At 55.8% G+C, this 19,989-nt stretch overlaps 1 protein-coding gene across 1 annotated transcript in view; it reads left to right on the forward strand.

Moving 5' to 3' along the window:
* Positions 1-19,989, forward strand: part of PTPRS (protein tyrosine phosphatase receptor type S) — a 73,242-nt gene that overhangs the window by 44,269 nt on the left and 8,984 nt on the right. Inside the window, exons 11-26 of the mRNA XM_069591409.1 lie at positions 3,757-4,062; positions 5,292-5,485; positions 8,323-8,440; positions 10,168-10,776; positions 11,235-11,332; positions 11,913-12,166; positions 13,034-13,127; positions 13,219-13,434; positions 13,911-14,068; positions 14,534-14,545; positions 14,722-14,834; positions 16,364-16,411; positions 17,432-17,529; positions 17,612-17,735; positions 18,324-18,499; positions 18,579-18,698. Coding sequence (XP_069447510.1) covers positions 3,757-4,062; positions 5,292-5,485; positions 8,323-8,440; positions 10,168-10,776; positions 11,235-11,332; positions 11,913-12,166; positions 13,034-13,127; positions 13,219-13,434; positions 13,911-14,068; positions 14,534-14,545; positions 14,722-14,834; positions 16,364-16,411; positions 17,432-17,529; positions 17,612-17,735; positions 18,324-18,499; positions 18,579-18,698 — 2,738 coding nt within the window. The remainder of the gene's footprint in view (positions 1-3,756; positions 4,063-5,291; positions 5,486-8,322; positions 8,441-10,167; positions 10,777-11,234; positions 11,333-11,912; positions 12,167-13,033; positions 13,128-13,218; positions 13,435-13,910; positions 14,069-14,533; positions 14,546-14,721; positions 14,835-16,363; positions 16,412-17,431; positions 17,530-17,611; positions 17,736-18,323; positions 18,500-18,578; positions 18,699-19,989) is intronic.

Genomic DNA, 19,989 nt, shown 5'->3' on the forward strand with positions numbered 1-19,989 from the left:
GTAGGTGGAGGCCAGACCACTCAGCCGTGGGTCTCCCCAGACACCGTCCCACCTTTCCGCCTCGTCGGCACCAGCCTGGAACTGCAGCGTGCCCACACTGGGGCCGGAGCAGGGCTGCACGCCCCACTTGCGGCTGGAGACCCACCCAGAGCTCGGTCTGGCCTTGTAGGTCAGCACTCCGCCATTCCCTCCCTCGTAAGAAAGTCTTTTAAGTTAGCAGTTGAAGAGTGGAAGGTAGGTAACCAGACTGGGAGTTTTCTGGAAGGCGTCTTTCTTTCTTTTGTTATGGTTTTTGTCATCATCACCACCATCACGGTTGTTTCTTCTTTTGTTACGGTTTTGGTTTTGTTTTTCCTCCCTCTTTCTCAGCGAATCCATTCCTTCCAGCACATTCCTCGGTTGTTTTTTCTCCTCCTGCCTGAGTCCCCACTCCCCTGGGCACTTTTGGTTGGGGTGGCTGGTCAAGAAATGGGGGAAGGGGCCCCCAAGGATCTAGCTCTGGAAGAAGGCTCCAGTGTTTCTCTCTAAGTGAGTCCAGAGAGTCATTCTGGCTGCAATAAGTCACATGAGTGGCCTCTGGGCTCTCAAGTGGCCTGGTTGATGGCTTTGAGGACAGAGGCCTCTGATTCGTCTCTGTGTCCCAGATCTCGGCAGGGGGTGTGCAGAGTAAGTGGACTATAAACACACATGATGAATAGTTGGGGCTGCTGAAGGTTCTATGTACCTTGACCTCAAGCAAGGCCAGTGACCTCTCTGAGCTGCCCAGGAGGGGAGGTAGACTCTAGAGTCATGGGCATTTGAGAATGTGTGACTCCAGGCATCCTTAAAGGGCCTGAGCTGATAAACACACTGGCTGAGTTCTGAATTCCCAGCTGCAACCAGAACTGCCTGTGGACAGCTGCTGAGCCTGTTTTCAAGTCCTGGCTCTTACCACGTGCCCTAAGGGCAGGCCACTTGCCTTTTCTGGGCCTCAGTTTCCTCACCTGTAAAATAGGGCCTAGCACCCAATGGGTACACAATCAACAATAATACCAGGCAACCCGGTGGGCTATGAAACCCATTTCCCAGGAACGTAGGGTGGGAGAGGAGGGGGGCTACTTCTGGCCGCCTAAGGGGTTGTGAGAATTAAATAAGGCACAATCAGTGGGCCACATTTTGAGTCTGTAAAAGGCCTAGGCTGCTGGGCATGCAGAAGATGCTTAGAATGTGAGGTTTATTATTAGTAATGGTCTTAACACAGGGCCTGGCCCCTAGTGGGGTCTCAGCACATGGAGACTGTTACTGATATTCCATAAAGCCCTGAACACACACAGTTGGTGCTTAATGCATGAGAAGTATCACTGTTATTTATCAAAGCCCTTAACAAGCTGCCTAGCACACAGTAGGTGCTCCATAAATGCAGCAGCTATTTTCAGTCTAAATATGGATTGACGAGGTGCTGGGCCCAGAGTTGGCACTCCATGAATGGAGACTATTAATGGTTTGTTACAGGCTCAACCTGGTCCCAGATGCACAGTAGGTCCTCAAACATGGGGGCTAGGATGATCACTCTGCAAAACCCTTGGCCCAATCTCTGGCATCCAGTAAGTGCCTGACACATAGTAGGTGCCTAAGAGATGAGAACTATGAAGGTTCTACAGGGCCCTTCATACAGTACCTAGCACATAATAGGTACTAATACATGGGAACTGTTTTTCTTTTTCCGTAAAGGCCTTAGCATAGGGCCTGGCATGCAGTAGGCACTGCCTAAATGGCAACAGCTACATTTATCATCAGAGGGCTGTTAAAAGACCAGCCTACAAAAAAAAAAAAAAAAGACCAGCCTATAGTAGGTACTCAATAAATGAGACAGACTGTTGATCAGTAATGGGCTTAGGGTAGCATCAGGTGCACAGTAGGGGCTCAGAACAGAAGAACCATGAGTTATTAAAAATTTGGCACACAGTAGGTGCTAAATATGGCACACAGTAAATGCTAAATATGAGCTGTGTTACCTGTAAAGCTCTGGCCCTGGGGCCATCACAGTAGGCATCTAATACACAGGGGCTTTTATTATTACTTTGCATATCCCCTGGCATGCTAACTGGCACACAGTAGGTACTCAAGATTCAGGCATTGTTTTCTTTGCAAGTGAGGCCAAGGAGTAACCATTGGGGTGCCCTCCAGGGTCGTTGGCAATACAGGTTTTCAGTAAATGGATCCTCCTGTTGTTAACCTATGAAGCTTTTAGAGACCCTCCTAGCACATAGTAGGTGCCCAGTAAGTGAGGCTTTTAGTGCTGTTCCCTGGGCACATAGTAAGTGTTCAGTGAACTATTGTTAACTGTTATTCCATCATTGGTGCTGTGCCCAGCATATAAGTAAGTGGAGCTTTTGCTCTTCCTCAGGCATGGTACCTGGCACACAGCAGGTGTGCGATAAACATTTTACTTTTATTCTGTAAAGGCTGATGCCAGGGTGATGAGTGACTGCCGGTTAACCGGGCACTCTGAGCGCTCCCCACTGGCGAGGAGGGAATGGCATTGTGCTTGGCACACAGTAGGAGTTCAATAAGTACGTTTTAACTGTTGTTCGGTGAAACCCTTGGCACTGTGCCTGGAATGTAATGTGAGCATGCTAAGTCTCAGTCGGGTTCGACTCTTTGCGACCCCCTGGACTGTAGCCCACCAGGCTCCTCTGTCCGTGGGATTTTCCTGGCAAGAATCCTGGAGTGGGTTGCCATGCCCTCCCCCGGGGGATCTTCCCGACCCAGGGAGAGAACCTGCGTCTCTTATGTCTCCTGTATTGGCAGGCAGGTTCTCTACTAATAGCGCCACCTGGGAAGCCCTGACATAGTAGTGACTGAATTAACAGGGCTATAAAGCATTGGCACCTGGCATGGCAGCTGGCACATAGTGAGTGCCCAGTAAATGAAGCTTTTATTGGTATTCCTTTGTCACAGTGCTCAGCACACATTGGGTGTTCAGTAGATACATACATTTACTGTTATTCTATCCCTGTGCTATGCCTGGCGTACAGTAGGTGTTCAGTAAATAAGTACACTTACTTTTAACCTTGCGAAGCCCTTGACATTGTGCCTAGCATGTAGCAGGGGCTCAGTAAATAGATGTTCTTACTGTTACTCTGCAAAGCCCTTGGCACTGTGCCTGGCACATAGTAAGTGCCCAATAAATGAAGCTTTTATTGTTTTTCTACTGACACATTCCTCAGCACACAGTAGGCCTTCAATAGATAAGTGCCTTTACTGTCATTCCATCCCTGGTGCTCTCCCTGGCACAGTAGGTGTTGAATAAATAAGTACAGAGTTGCTGTTATTTTGTGACTGGTAGATAGTTGGTGCCCAGTAAATGGGGCAAACTGCTGTGTCGGTTGTCACCGTGCCTAGCACATAGTAGGTGCCCAGTAAATAGGACTTTCCGTGCTGTTCCCCTTGGCCTACTGCACGGCACACGTGTGTGCTCCGTGGGGACTGTGGTTCCCCTCTCCCTAAGACCTACTGTGTGCCAAGCACAGCCCCATATGCTGAACGCAGCCTTCTTGGCCAGCCCGCCCCGCCCCCCGCCCCGCCCACCCGCCCATCTCACCTTTGGTTGACACCCACTTCTTTTGGGTTCGACTTTTTTCTTTGGTTTGGTTCTGTTTTGTTTGTTATCATCTTCTTTTTTATTTTCTCTTTCCCATCTTTTGTTTCCCCACCCCCTCCCCGCCCATCCCGCCTCCCTTCCCCACCCCCCACGTTCTCCGCCCCCCTCAATAGAACCGTCAGCCCCCCCTCAAGATGTTAAGTGTGTCAGCACGCGCTCCACGGCCATTTTGGTAAGTTGGCGCCCGCCGCCGCCGGACACGCACAACGGGGCCCTGGTGAGCTATAGCGTCCGCTACCGACCGCTGGGCTCGGAGGACCCGCAACCCAAGGAGGTGAACGGCATCCCCCCGACCACCACCCAGATCCTGCTGGAGGCGTTGGACAAGTGGACGGAGTACCGCATCACGGCCGTCGCTCACACAGAGGTGGGACCAGGGCCTGAGAGCTCGCCCGTGGTCGTCCGCACCGACGAGGACGGTAAGCACCGACCCCGGCCCACGACCCCCAGGCCCCAGCCCGGCCCCCCGCTGCCGAGCCTTCCGTCCCTGGAGAACTGGGCTGGCTGGTGGTCAGAAGGTACAAAACAGGCAGGAGAGGGCTCCGTGAGAAGTCATCCCGGGCTCCTTGATCTTGGAATTCTCCGTACTGGGCCTTCTGGGCTGCATTTTCTTTGAGCCTTGGGCCTGGAACATTAAGCAGGCAGTGTCCTGTATTTTGGTCTGGCAGTGGAGTGTAAGAAACAGCAAGCAACGCTGGCGGGAAAATTAAGAGGTCCGTGGGACCCCAGACTCTTGAGATAACCCAGGATTTGGAGCTCCTTGGGTCTGAGCCATCCGACCTAGAAAGTAAGGAGATGGCATGCTGAGGATGGTTAACCACCAGCTCCCTGGGCTCGTCGACTGATTTGCAGTGCTGGCCAATTTCTGTGCTGTATATCCCCACTGCTGCCACACTAGAAAGTTGTAAGGTGCTAGTCACATAGTAGAAGCTGAGGTTCATGGGGGGAAATGAAGCAGGCAGCTCCCCCAGTAAGACTGCAGGAAACCCAGGCCAGTTGCTTTCTGGGCCACTGGCCTGGAAGGTTTGGTTGGCAGCTCCACATTTTGTCCTAAGCATGGGGAAGAGATGAAGCCCTTCTTCATGCCAGATATTGGGGTCAGGGGCAAGGTGAATGGCGAGGGCTCTGAGCTTGGGGACTGGCTGAGAGAGTGCCCCAGTGTGGAGTGGGCTGGCTGCACCCTGGAGTGTAGGGGAGCCTGCAGCTGAACTGCCTGGATTCCCATCCCGGCATCGTCTCTTAACAACCCTGTGATCCTGGAGTCAACTCTCTGTGCCTCAGTTTCCCCATCTGTAAAGTGAGCACAAGAGCCCCTATCTGGCAGGAGTGATCTGAGGGTGGAGTCAGTGTGGGTAAACTCTTTGGATGGGGCATGCAGGACCCGGCCATGTCTGGTGGCCTTGGGCACGTGGTCTAGGCTCTGAGAGCCGCAGTTGCCAATCTGTAAAGAGGGTGCACCATCAGGGCTCACTCCCTGGGCTGTGGGAGGTGTGCGAGAGGTACTCCCTCCTCGCCAGTGGGGAGCGCTCAGAGCGCCCGGTTAACCGGCAGTCACTCGTCACCCTGGCATCGGGCAGTGGCGCTGCCCGGGCGGGGCTGGGCACCCCAGTAACGGCCCCGCCCGCCCCCCCTCCCCTCCTCCCGCCAGTGCCCAGCGCGCCGCCGCGGAAGGTGGAGGCGGAGGCGCTCAACGCCACGGCCATTCGCGTGCTGTGGCGCTCGCCCGCGCCCGGCCGCCAGCACGGCCAGATCCGCGGCTACCAGGTCCACTACGTGCGCATGGAGGGCGCAGAGGCCCGAGGGCCGCCGCGCATCAAGGACATCATGCTGGCCGACGCCCAGGTGGGCGGGGCTCTGGGCGGGGCCTGGGGGCAGGGCGGGGCGGGGTCCCTGCGCTCCTGCCCTCCCGCTGCTTCTCTCTCTCTCTGGCTACCTCGCTCACCTCCTCCTCTCTCTCCTGCCGCCTCCTCCCCGCTCAGTGGGAGATGGACGACACGGCTGAATATGTAAGTAGCGCCCCCCCAGCCACTGTCAGTGCTGTGAGCCCACACCTCCCTGCACGCCCCTTGTAAAAGGGTCTCCTCCCCTGGGCCCCCGTGCATGCCCAGTTTACCCCTTGGAGCTTGGAGTGTACAGCCTCGTTTTCGCATCAGATAAATGGATACCTGCTGGGGACCCCGGAGGTATCCATTAGCCTTCTTAGCTGTGTGGCCATTGGACTCCGCTGGCCCTTTGCCTCCCCACCCCCGTCCCCTAGGCTAGCTCCCCGCTGTGGTCTCCCACACATCTTCCCTCCAACTGTTTCCACAGCATTGCCCACCCTCCTCCCCCTTACAGCCTCCCTTAATGGACCCAGGCCTGGGAAGTTAGAACAGTCACTTTCCCACCTAGCCTGACTCTCTTATCACTTGGCTCAGCCTTCCCTCACCTTGAAATTTGTCTCAGGCCAAAGTGCCCCTCCCCTTCATTTTGGCTCTGGAGTGTGGGGGAGTGGTCCTTGGACCCCAGGTGGGACAAGAGGCCTGTGGAACAACTGTTTCTACCCCTTCCAGCTTTCTCTGGAGGCCCTGAACCAGAGTCAGGATGACTGTGTGGCTCTGGGCGAATCACTGCCTCTTGGGCTGTCTTTCTGCTCCTAAGATGGGGGCCACAGGCTCTTCTGAGAGCCCCAAACCCAATGTTAGATTAACACAGCCTCACCCGTTCCAGTGGCTTTGCCTTGTACTCCCCACTCCCATCCCAGTTTTGGGGGGACATTCCCATGTGGCTCCAGGTTAGCCCCTCCAACCCACGAAGACCCTGGGAAGGACAATGTCTGAGGCTCAGGGGCAGGAGACCCCCTGTTCGTGCATCCTGGCCCCCCTCCTTGTGCTCCTGGGGCCACCCCACCGCTCCCAGGCATGGCTGACGTGTTGGTGGGTGTGCATGGATGGAAACATGGGCACACGTGTGCCTGTGGGGGAGGTCAGGGTGCTCTGTCAGTCACTGAGGGAGCAGTGAGTAACTGAGCACTTCCTCTAGTGTAGATCTCTGCTAGGTGCCGTGGACACAGCGGTGGCCAGGACAGCCCTGAGCCCAAGGGGGGTCATGGTCCAGGGGAGAGGGATATTACTTGGAACACGCACAAATGCCTGTCTAGTTACAGCTCTGGTGAGGAAGGGGTGTAGACAGTGGTGTAAAGGCTTGAACGGTCAGCTGTCCAGGCAGGCGGGCAGGTGGGCACAGTCCTGACTGGTGTGGCATTTACCCTTCTCCATGGTGTAAACATTCCCACCACGTCAATTTCAAGCTACCAGTCAGGTTTGCGGTAGCTCATCATTGTATAGTATTTCTGTTAAACAGATATGAGAGATGGATGTGGGTGAGCAACAGGGTCGTAATATGTAGCACAGGCAACTGTTCAGTATCCTGTGACCTTGTTACCTCTTGGAGCTTGTAGCCTCGGTTTTGCATCAGGTAAATGGGTACCTGCTGAGGACCCTGGAGGTATCCACTAGCCCTCTTACCTGAGTGGCTCCTGGACCATAGTAGAAAAGAAAATGAAGGGAAAAAAGTTTAAAAATATACTGCTGCAAACTTGTTACAATTTCAGATATAATTTTAAAAAAGAATAACCTTGAAGGCATAAGTATTAGTTAACACAGTAAAATAATTAAGGAGGAACGGGTTTGAGTATTTACTCCCTTTGTTTTTACTATTTATTTGATTGTACATTTATATAACTTCATTTTTCATAGTTTTTTAAATTTTATTGTTTCCGGCTGTGCCGGGTCTCCGTTGCCGTGCAGGCTTTTCTCCTGCTGCAGTGAGCCTGGGCTGCTTGTTACAGTGGCTTCTCTCGGTGCAGAGCGCAGCCTCTAGGGCGCTCAGGCCTCAGGAGTTGCGGCACGTGGGCTCAGTGGTTGTGGCTCCAGGCTCTAGAGCACAGGCTTAGTAGCTGTGGTGCATGGTTGCTCCACCACATGTAGGATCTTCCCTGACCAGGGACTGAACCCGTGTCTCCTGCATTGGCAGGCAGATTCTTTACCACTGAGCCAACAGGGAAGCCTCTATAATTCATTTTCCATCATCACTGTGTTTTAAGAACTGGCTTGCAGATTTTCTGAAAGCCTGACTCTTGGCTTTTGAGAGCTGTTGTAAGGAATCTCCAGCACTCCAAGGGACATAGTGGAGGCAGGGGGGACAGCCAGTGCAAAGGCCCCAGGGCGGGGCCGTGTCCGGTGTGTAGGAGGAATAGCCAGGAGGCCCGTGTGGCTAGAGCAGAGTGAGCGAGGGAGGGGACAGGGCAGCTCAGTCAGGGCCTTGTGGGCAGCAGGCGGTGGGAGGGACTTGGGCTTTTGCCCGTAGGGAACTGGGAGTCCTGGAGGGCTGTGGTCAGGTGCTCACACACGCCCTCTGGAGGCCACTGCAGGGAGGACAGACTGGGTGGGAAAGCGTGGTAGCTGGGGACCAAAGCAGGGGGCTGGGCATTGCCCTGGTCCAGGTGGGCCATGACTGGTGTCATGAGGCCACGTGTGCCCATCTCAGCATGAACATGCTACGTGTTGAGATCTGTGGCATGAGCTCGGGTGCACGTCTCTGCCCGCGGACTGGGCCCCGCGTCCGCCTGGCTTGTCCCTGGCACGGGGAGGAGGGTGGGCAGCCCAGGCTGCATCACTGATCGCCACCCCTGCCCGCAGGAGATGGTCATCACAAACCTGCAGCCTGAGACTGCCTATTCCATCACGGTAGCCGCCTACACCATGAAAGGCGATGGCGCTCGCAGTAAACCCAAGGTGGTAGTGACCAAGGGAGCAGGTACGAGACTGTCACTGACCCTTTGCCCTCAGAGCGTCCTTGCAGAGTTCTTGAGCCCATGGTGCATGGCGGGGCGGGAGGGTGCACCAGGAGGGAGGAGCAGAGCAAAGTGTGGGGGTTGTTCAAGAGGACACCCAGACTCAGCGTGGTCCAGCCCCATTCAGCTCCAGCTAGATGGAAACCTTCAACACCCTACTCTTTTTGTTCTTCTTTAATGTATTGATTTGGCTGCGCTGAGTCTTCGTTGTGGCGTGTGAACTCTTACATGCTGCGTGTGGGATGTAGTTCCCCCACCAGGGATCAAACCCGGGCCCCCTGCGTTGGGAGCACAGCATCTTAGCCCCTGGATCACCAGGGACATCTCTTAAACAGGCAGTTCCTAACTTCTCACCCTCTGCCTCCTGTTCCCCCTGTGCTGATAACCCTTCTCCCAGCTGGCTGTCTCCTCCACATCCTGTAGGTCTTTGATTAGTCTCCCTCCTTGAGAAGCCTTCTCCAGCCACCCGCCTCACCCCCCTTCCAGCCAACAATCGTGACCAGCTCTGCTCTCTGCCCCACCTGCCTCCCCCATCCCAGCTCCGATCCCCACAAGCAGGTTGTCATTTCAGGGTCGTGTCTCCATCTCCCCCATGGTACCATGAAGCCTCCTCTCCTGGCAGCCCTGCCTTAGTTTCCCCTCTGGCTCCTCCTGTCAGTCCTGAGAGGCTGGTTTTTCACCAGCCAGGATTAGCTGAGTGAGGAGAGAGGCAGCTGTGAAAACCTAAGGGGAGGGCATTGCAAGCAGAGAGCATAACCCAAGCAAAGGCTCAGAGAGGGGAACAAGCTTGGTGTGTTCCAAAACAGAGAAGGACCCCCACGGCCTCCATCTTTCTTCTCACCACAGATCCTGATATTCAAGGCCGCCCAGCTGGACACGGCGTGCCTTCACACTGTTGCTGGCCCATGCCCCCTACTGTGCTCTTCACCTGCCTAGTATCTTTGTCATCCAGCATCCAGCTCCCATGTTACCACCTCCAGGAAGCTTCCCATGTCTCTCTTGCCTCTCTCAGGGATGTTGTGTCAGAGCCATGCTTGCTAAGCAGAGCCTGCCGCATACACTGTGACCGTTCATGCCACCTTCCATTAAAGGCCCTGATAAGTCCTCCAGCAGAGAAGCCTGGTTTCACGTGTAGCACTTCAGCACTGCAGGACTTCTCAGGACTTTGATGCGTTGATTGCTACCCAAACTGTGAGAACCATGGGGGGCAGAGACAGGGTTTTAGACACTCCTCCATTCCATTGATGCTAATGAGGCGCTGGCAGGAGGCAGGAGACAAGTGACTTGTTCACTCGAGATGCAGAGATGAGGGCCTGCCGTGGCCTCTGTGGATGCTTTCCTGTCTCGGGTCCTCTGCGTCCCCTGCTTCCCCTGTCCCTCAGTGGCTGTTCCCTCTGCCTGAAGCACTGTTCCCCCCCAGACCTCTTTGTGGCTCCCTCTTTCACCTCCCTCGAGTCTTTGCTTTTGAGCATGGCCTTCCCAAGATGGCTTTTAAAAACTGCAGTTCCTTGGGACTTCTCTGGTGGTTTGGTGGTTAGGACTCTGTGCTTTCACTGCTGAGGGCCCAAGTGCGATACCTGGTTGGGGAACTGAGATCCCACAAGTGGCCAAAAAATTGCAACCTCACGCTGTGCTCTGGAGCTGGGGGTTGATCACGTGGCCTTGATGCCTGCCCTGTATCCCCCCACAGTGCTGGGCCGCCCCACCCTGTCGGTGCAGCAGACCCCCGAGGGCAGCCTGCTGGCACGCTGGGAGCCCCCGGCCGGCGCCACCGAGGACGAGGTGCTGGGCTATCGCTTGCAGTTCGGCCGCGAAGACTCATCCCCCCTGGCCACGCTGGAGTTCCCGCCCACCGAGGACCACTACACCGCATCGGGCGTGCACAAGGGGGCCACGTATGTGTTCCGGTTGGCGGCCCGGAGCCGAGGTGGCCTGGGCGAGGAGGTGGCCGAGGTCTTGAGCATCCCTGAGGACACACCCCGTGGCCACCCGCAGATCCTGGAGGCAGCCGGCAACGCCACGGCGGGCACCGTCCTGCTCCGCTGGCTGCCGCCCGTGCCCGCCGAGCGCAACGGGGCCATTGTCAAGTACACAGTGGCCGTGCGGGAGGCTGGCACCCTGGGCCCCGCCCGAGAGACCGAGCTGCCGGCGGCGGCCGAGCCGGGCGCCGAGAACGTGCTCACGCTGCAGGGCCTCAAGCCCGACACGGCCTATGACCTCCAAGTGCGGGCCCACACGCGCCGGGGCCCCGGCCCCTACAGCCCCCCTGTCCGCTACCGGACGTTCCTGCGGGACCAAGGTAGGCGCGCGGTGACCCCCGCACCAGAGCCGGACCGGGCCTCGTGCCCACCCCTACCCCAGCCCCCTCCCTCTCCCCTGCCCAGGTAAGTGGTCACTTTTCTGCTTCCACGTGGACGCTCAAGGCGAGTCCGGACCCCGAGGCTCCGGCGTTTGGCAAAGGTGGGACATGCCTAGGTGGCACCGCCGCCCCCACCGCCGCCCCCCACCCACCCACCCAACCCGTCCCCCCTCCCCTCCTCCGCCTCCGCCTTCTCTCTGCAGCTGCGCCGTCTCCCGCAGCAGGGACATGGGACAGGGCCAGGCAGGGCCGGGCCAGGGCCAGGCAGTAAGGCCACGGGCACAGCGGACGACAGGGAGCGCCTGGGCCGCCCCGCCCCACCCCGTACCCATGCCCAGCCCCCAGCACTCATGGGAGTCTCTCCTCTGCTCTCTCCCACCTGCTGCTGTGTGGCACAGTCTCGCCCAAGAACTTCAAGGTGAAGATGATCATGAAGACATCGGTCCTGCTCAGCTGGGAATTCCCAGACAACTACAACTCACCCACCCCATACAAGGTGCGCAGCCTCCTGTACATCTAGGACGGGGGGCTAGGGTGTGTTGGGGTGGGGCTCAGCCGGGGTTAGAGTATATGTGGGGCGGGGCTCGACCAGGGTGAGGGTACCATCTGGAGTCAGGGTAGGGGGTCAGTTGGACTGGTGACTGGGTGGGATATTGAGGCTCAGCCTGGGTTCGGGGCTCAGTCAGGATTGGGATGCACAGTTGGGACTCAGCAGGGGTCGTGGTTCAGTGGGGGAATTAGGGTTCGCTCAGAACTGGGGCTTAGCTGGGGATCAGCTAGTATTTGAGGCTCAGTCTCTCAGTGTCTAGTCAAGCCTAAGTGCGGAATCTGGACGTTTTAAGGATTGGAACTTTGAGTTGAGACTTGCCTGTAATTGAGAATCAACTGGGTTCGGAGCTTAGTCTGGGGTCGAGATTGAGTCTTGGGGTCAAGGCTTGGAATTAGGGCTACAGCTGTAATTGAGGTTCAGTCTGGGGTCACAGATCATATCATAGGGTCCAGGCTAAGTCTGAGATCCAGGCTCAGTGAGGATCAGGGCTCAACCCAGAGCTCCGCTGAACTGGCCCGCCCCACAGATCCAATACAATGGGCTCACATTGGACGTGGATGGCCGCACCACCAAGAAGCTCATCACTCACCTCAAGCCCAACACCTTCTATAACTTCGTGCTGACCAACCGCGGCAGCAGCCTGGGCGGCCTCCAGCAGACAGTCACGGCCTGGACCGCCTTCAACCTGCTCAGCTCGAAGCCCAGCGTGACCCCCAAGCCTGACTCCGATGGCTTCATCGTGGTGTATCTGCCAGATGGCCAGAGCCCCGTGCCTGTCCAGTAAGCTCAGCCCACCCCCTCCAGGGTTTTCCATGCCTCCCCCAGTCAGCTGTGTGACTGCTGTTTGACCTCTCAGTACCCCACTGCCCTTGCTGGTCTGTAAGACAGAGACTACACCGGTGCCTTTTCATGTGCTTGCCCTGAAGGTCCGGTGCCTCTCATAGATGTCACCACTGAATGTGGCCTCAGCATTCTCCCAGGCCCCGGCAGGCCTGACCTGCTGCTAGTTCTAGGTTCTCAGACTGATGGGGAGGCAGAGCTGGACACAGACAATCTCAGTCGCGTGGTGTGGCAGTGAGAAGCACAGAGGCTAAGAGTCCCACGTAGGAAGAGGAGTACTCTGAGAAGCAGGGGGACATGGGGAGTTACAAGACCGCGTGGGTGTGGAAGCTGGGGTTTTGAAGGACGTATGGGAATTTGAGAAGTATACAGTTAGCCCTTGAACAGCACAGGTTTGAATTGCAGGGGCCCACCTATATGCATTTTTTTTTTATTCAACAAGTACACACTGCAGCTGTACACACTCCACAGTTGGTTGAAGTCATAGATGGGAAACCATGGATACAGAAGGCCAAGTGTACTTATGTGTGGATTTTCCACTGTGCAGGGGGAGTTGGCACCCCCTAACCTCCATGTTGTTGAACGGTCAACTGTCATTGCCCAGGGTAGGCTTTCTAGGCAAAAGGTACAACATGATCAAAACCCTGGAGGCTTGAATCAGAAATTATAGTCTTACGTGACCTGGGCCATACACCCATGGTTTGAACGGAAGGGAAGATTCAGAGAAGCGTGGTGCCCTCACTCAGCCCAATAGCATCCCTTGCTCATGACCCTAGATAGCCCTCTGTGACTCTTGTCTCTTGCCAGGAACTACTTCATTGTGATGGTGCCACTGCGCAAATCTCGTGGTGGTCAGTTCCTGACCCCACTGGGCAGCCCAGAGGATATGGACCTGGAGGAGGTAAGGGGCTGGGGCCCAGACACGTGCCAGCTTTCAGGAGCCCAGTGGCTCCCAGCTGGGTTCTGAGCAGCCCACATCTCTGTTCCCACAGCTGATCCAGGACATCGCACGGCTGCAGAGGCGCAGCCTGCGGCACTCACGTCAGCTGGAGGTCCCCCGACCCTACATTGCGGCTCGCTTCTCAGTGCTGCCACACACCTTCCATCCTGGGGACCAGAAACAGTATGGAGGCTTTGACAACCGGGGCCTGGAGCCTGGCCACCGATATGTTCTCTTTGTGCTTGCTGTGCTGCAGAAGAGTGAGCCCGTAAGTCCCGAATGGTGTCTGCCCACATCCAGAATGCCCAGAGTGGCCTCAGTCCCCAGAACCCTGGCCTCAGAGCCAGATGCAGATTCTCCCAGCTCCCTGTGGTCAGAGCTGAGCAGAGGGAAAGATTTGAGGTTGAGGAAATCCCAAGCAGGATTTTTAGAGGAGAGGACTTTGGAACGAGGGCTTTGATGGATGTATAGGAGTTCAGTAAAGAACGGCATCCCGGAGTTTGCATGTGCAAAGGTCTGGGGTGCAAGAGGGACAAAGAGGACCTAAGAGTGTCTGAAACAGAGTGGAGGAGGGGGGAAGAGTGAAGATTGGCCAGGGCCAGACCACTGTGGTCAGTGTTCTTGGAAGCCATAGGAGGGTTTAGAGTAGGGGATGGACACAGATTTGTGTTTGAGGAAGACCCATTTGGCCACCGTGAGGGCAGTGGGCACTGATGGAAGTCCCCCCCGACCCCATTTCTGCAGACATTTGCAGCCAGCCCCTTCTCAGACCCCTTCCAGCTGGACAACCCAGACCCCCAGCCCATCGTGGACGGCGAGGAGGGGCTCATCTGGGTGATCGGGCCCATGTTGGCTGTGGTCTTCATTATCTGCATAGTGATTGCCATCTTGCTCTACAAGAAGTGAGCCCCTTGCATGTCCCCACTTGACAGGAGGGAGGCCTTCCTAAGGGTGGGAGGTTTGGAAAGGTCCAGGGAAAGGTGGTCTCTGAGAATGATCACAGAAGCCATCTGTGTCCAGACAGGGAAAACGGCTCAGAGAGGTTAAGCTACTTGATCAAAGTCACACAGCCTGGGAAATGGCAGGGCTGGCATTCCACCGTGGCCAGTGATTTGACTCCTGTTAAGTCCCGTGCAAGATTGGAGGGGGGAGTGCTCCCTTTGTCCTGTTAAATGAAGTCACATGGGACATGTCGCAGCTTAGAAGGCTGAGACCCAAGTTGGAAGGGATTAGCCCCATTTTCTGGAAACCAAGGTTCAGAGGGGGGAAGAAAGCCATCCACAGTCCTAGAACAGGCTCTTGATGGCCAGCCTGCCCTCACCTGTCTTCTTTCCCTCCTTCTCACCTGTGTCTGCTTTCGGGAGCAGTAAGCCTGATAGGTAAGAACTGGTTCTGCCCTCTGGAGGCTGAGGACAGGGGCTGGGGTGGCACCTCGCCCACGGGATGAGCAGGAACCTAGTTGTTCCAACCTTTGCACATGTGTCTGCGCGTGGTTGTGGGAACCCGAGTCACGTACAGCCGGGTCACACATCTCTGTCTGTTTGCTCCCACAAAGCAAACGAAAGGACTCTGAGCCCCGCACTAAATGCCTATTGAACAACGCCGACCTCGCCCCCCATCACCCCAAGGACCCGGTGGAAATGAGACGCATTAACTTCCAGACGCCAGGTATGTGCTTATCCCCGGCGCCGGGGACAGCACTGATGGGAGGGAGGTGGCATAGTGGGAGATGAAGCGGCCCCCTCAGTGGATCCTTGCCAGCCCCCACTGAACTATGCCTGGCGCAGTTCTTCAGTCCCGATTCCTATATGGCTCTGGGCTTGGGAGTGTCCTGGGGTTGATGGTGCTTACAATCTAGGGAGATTTTTGAGAAGCTGCATTCAACTGGTGGCTGCTGTCTTCTCCAGGAGCTTAAAGGACATCTTCAAAGACAGAAGCAAACATTTTCTGAGTCAATTCCTTCTGGCAGAAAAAGCTCTGCTTCTGTTCACACCTCTAGTCTTAAGGCCATTCAGTGGTGGGTGTTTGGGTTTTTTCCACCCTCCCCGGGGAAGCGCCCCTAGCAAGGAGCAAAAATTCCACTTCCACCACACTCTCTCTCCCCGCTCTGCGGTCACATGTGGTCACGGTCTCCCGGTTTCATTATAGTCCCCTGTAGATGAGAGAGGATTCTGCTGAGTCCCCTGCCACGCGTGGTGGGAGAACTGAATCAGGACCCTGCCCTTGATCGTCTTCATGGGCAATGCCCCCCTCAGGCCCCCCTCCCTTCCTCCTCCTCCTCAATGGGCTCATGCCAGCTGCTTCTAACCAAATTAAGGGATTTTCAGTTTAACTGAGGGCTGCTGTTCTCTCCTGATGAGCTCATCGCATGGCGACATCTGCTGTTCTCTACCTACGCCCTGATCTTCACTCTCTGTCTCTGAACTGCTTCCTGTTAACTTTTGTTTCCAACCAAATGGAGATTTTTAAACATGTAATTGATGGCTGCAGTCCCCCGTAATAAGAGACCATGGGGGCTTTGATGGGCTCATGTGTAGCCTTGCATGCTTCTCCTAACATTGCTTTCTCTTTTCTGTTTCTGGACTTGTCACGTTAGTCCCATGCTTCCCCAAATGAGGGTTTTGATCATTTATATTTACCTGATGGCTGCAGCCCTCCACAGGTGATCATGAAAAGTCTCATGGCATCCCTTGTGGTCCCTTCTTCTCTCTTCTGTCTCTGGACTAGCTTATGTCAATTCTCTTTCCATCCAGAGGAGAATTTTAAATGTGTGTGTTTAACTGATGGCCTCTGTCCTTACAGCTCATGGCATGGGTCCATATGTTCTCCTGCCCCCAAGTTTCTCCTTCACCATCCTGCTTCTCCTCTAAAATCCCCTCTGCTGACCCCCAACAAGGGACCCAAGGCCAGGTTGGTCGGGGGTGGCGGGGTGCAGGGACGACAGGTTGACAGAAGAACCTAAAGCTTTGAGATATTTCCAGTCATAGCTGAAAATCAGGCCTCGCCAGTGTCCAGCTGAAGCGATGCCCAGCCGCTGCCGCGGGCTCTCTGGTTGGGGCCCTGGCGCCGTGTGTCCCTCACTTGTTGAAGTTGCTCTGCCTTTGCATCTATCTGTCCGCCAACCCAGCGAGGGGTGGGGGGAGGTGGGCCGCCTCCCCCGCGTGTTTTCATTTATTTATTGTTTGCTGTTTCTGCAGATTCAGGCCTCAGCAGCCCCCTCAGGGAGCCGGGGTTTCACTTTGAAAGTTAGTTCCGGTGTCTCTCTGTTCTTGGCTTCCTTTCGCTCCTGTTTGTTTCCATCCTTGGTTTCTCCATCCGGCTTCCTCTCTCTCCGCCCACCTGTCCTGCGCTGGCTTCTCAAAGGGGGCAGGGGTCTGGTCCCCTGGGCCCTAAGGTGGCAGGTTGTGACTGCGTGTGTGTGTGTGTGTGTGAGAGAGAGAGAGGGAGAAGCAGGAGAGAGAACGGGGCTGGGAGCAGGGATGTAGGGCACAGGGATGTGTCAAAGTACATGCGAGAGGCAGAGGGACCCAGCAGTCAAATAGACACCAGCCTCAGACCTCTTAGACGTGGGCCCTGGGGCAGCAGCTCTTCAGCAGTCAACTTGGCAGATCCCTATAGATTTATCACCGGTGCTTGGGCGCTGGCGCACAGCTGTCAGTCTCCCTCCCGGTAGCTGCTGAGTGTGTGTGTGTGCGTGTGTGTGTGGCCGCTGGGCCCCCAAGAGAGAAGAGTCTGGCAGGCCTAAAGATAGGGAAGAAGCACCCACGCCCACCCCATCATCCTACACACACATACCCCATGCCTCCCCTCCCTGGCCCCTCAGCTTCACCTGGCAGAGGTGGTCCCTCCGATCCCCAAGGGAGCAGACGGGTGTGGGCCTCCCGCCCTCACCAGGGGGACGATATTCCAGAAGGTTCAGCCAGCCACATCTGCTTCTTCATCTCTGTGTCACTTGCCTGCTTCTTGCCACGAGGCACTAGGAGCTTGAAGTCCTGCGGGGCAGCCCTCCCCCAGCACCTGCCTCCCCCAGCTGGTTGTCCGGGGGCCTGGGGAGGGTGGGGGAGACTCCACCTAGTGCTCCTCCTCCAGGCCTGGGTTCCTCGCCCCCACGGGGCCCACCCCAAACCTTCCTCTTCCCCGCCACCCCCTCTAACCCGCAGCTCGTCCATTGCAGACTCACTCCGTAGAGCACCCCCTGCCCCCTCCCTCCCCGGCCTGGCCCCCGCGAGTGACTGGCCACATGGGCGGGTCTGCTCTCCCCGCAGGCATGCTCAGCCACCCGCCCATCCCCATCGGGGACATGGCGGAACACACGGAACGACTCAAGGCCAACGACAGCCTCAAGCTCTCCCAGGAGTATGAGGTGAGCCAGCCCCACTACCTCCCACCCTCCTGGGGGCCCACAGACGCCCAACCTGACATCTCCCGCCTCCCGCTTCCCATAGTCCATCGACCCAGGCCAGCAGTTCACGTGGGAGCACTCCAACCTGGAAGTGAACAAGCCCAAGAACCGCTATGCCAACGTCATCGCCTACGACCATTCCCGCGTAATCCTTCAGCCCATCGAAGGTAGCGTGCGGGGTCCCAGACTCCTCCCCAACAACCTCGGCCTGTCTTCATTCCGTGGAGAACACGTAGACCCCATGTCTCCTCTTGGCCAGGGGGGCCAGGCCAGAGTGGACCAGCTAGGAGATAGGTAGGGAAACTGAGGCCTGGTCCAACCCTACCCAGAAGCCATTGAGAAGTTTGGGATCTGTATTTAACTGGTGGCTGCTGTCCACTGCAGATTTCCATCCATCCTTTACGTCTGTAGCTCTTATCAGGGCAGCTTCGCCACACAGGACATTTAGCAATGTCTGGGGACATTTTTGTTGTCACAGCTTGGGGTGGGGTGCTGTTGGCATCTTGAGGGTGGAGGCCAGGGATGCTGCTTAGTACCTTGCGATGCAAAGGACAGCTCCCGACATAGAACAGTCTGTCTCCAAGCGGCAGTAGCGTTGAGGCAGAGAAAGCATGGAGTATATGCGCCACGATTCCCTTGGGGATAGACTGGGGCAGTCTCAGAGGGCTTCCTTTCAGTGGTGGCCCAGGTGGCACCAGCCTAGAAGGACAGAGCACCCCACTGATCTCTAGTTTTCTCTGCTACCCCCGACCTAGGCATCGTGGGCAGCGATTATATCAATGCTAACTACGTGGACGGCTACCGGCGGCAGAACGCATACATCGCCACGCAGGGGCCACTGCCAGAGACCTTCGGGGACTTCTGGCGCATGGTGTGGGAGCAGCGCTCGGCCACCATTGTTATGATGACGCGGCTAGAGGAGAAATCACGGGTGAGGCCTGGGCCCTGTGGCCCCCAAGCCCTGCACCGGCCCCGGCCCACACTCACCTGTGTTCTCTCACCTGGTACAGATCAAATGCGACCAGTACTGGCCCAACAGGGGCACGGAGACCTACGGCTTCATCCAGGTCACGCTCCTGGACACCATCGAGCTGGCCACGTTCTGCGTGAGGACGTTCTCCCTACACAAGGTAGGGCCCGGACTGGGACTGGGGGGCTGTGGGAGGGGGCAATGGTGGGCGGAGAAGGAATATGAGCTTCTACCCTGGGAACTCCCCATTGGACAAAAGAGAAACCACATTGACCCAGGCTGGGCGCATTCTCAAGTGGTCACTTTACGAATGGGGACACTGAGACTCGGGCACGGCTCTGGTCTGCAGCCACAGCAGGACAAACCAGCAGAATCCAGCTTAGCAGTGAACCTCTCCTCCCCCAGGCAGTCACCAGCCCCCACCCCGAGATCAGTCTTGACCCCTTCCCTCGCCCAGCCTGGCTTTATGGCAGGGTCTTGGCCATGCAGTTGAGGGGCCTCCAGTCTTAGATGGAGGACAGAGCAGGCAGTTGGGGCTGAGGTAGAGGGAATTTTTATCTGTGTATTTAACTGATGGCTGCTGTCCAGCACATGATTCCGTGTGTCTTACTCAGTGATTCTCGGTTGCAACATTTTGCCATTCAGGGGACATTTGGCAATGTCTGGGGGCACTTTGAATATTTTTATTTTTATTGACGTATAGCTGATTTACAGTGTTAACTTCTGCTGTACAATGAAGTGATTCAGTTATATGTATACATAATTTTTTTAATATTCTTTTCCATTATAGTTTATCACAGGATATCGAATGTAGTCCTCTGTGCTGTACAGTAGGACCCTGATGTTTATCCATTCTGTGTATATAATAGCTTCCAGCTGCTCACCCCTGTCTCCCACTCCAGCCCTGCCTCGACCCCCTCCCCCTTGGCAACGAGTCTGTTTCATAGATAAGTTCATTTGCGCCGTATTTTAGATTCTGCATATATTGTCATAAGTGTTATGTGTGATGTCGTATGTGTTATCCTATGATCCTTTGACTTTTTATCATGTGATATCGTGGTATTTTTTATCACATGACTCTGACCTTTTTCGCTTACTGTGATGATCTCTAGGCCTATCCGCATTGCTTCAAATGGCACTGGATCGTTCTTTCCTGTGGCTGAGTAGTACGTTGCACTTAAGCGCCACGTCTTTGTCATCTGTCAGCAGACATTTAGATTGTCTCCGTATCCTGGCTGTTGTGAACAGTGATGCTATAGACATAGGGGTGCCTGTCTCTTATTGGAGGTTTGTTTCCAGGTGTATGTGAGGAGTGGGATTGTTGGATCATACGTAGTTCTATTTTTACTTTTTTGAAGAACCTCTACTGTTCTCCACGGTGGCTGCACCAAACAGTATTCCTAATATAATAGTGTTGGAGGGTTCCCCTTTCGCTGCATCCCCTCCATCCC

Source organism: Ovis canadensis, chromosome 5 (genome assembly GCF_042477335.2).
Source record: "Ovis canadensis isolate MfBH-ARS-UI-01 breed Bighorn chromosome 5, ARS-UI_OviCan_v2, whole genome shotgun sequence".
Taxonomy (NCBI): domain Eukaryota; kingdom Metazoa; phylum Chordata; class Mammalia; order Artiodactyla; family Bovidae; genus Ovis; species Ovis canadensis.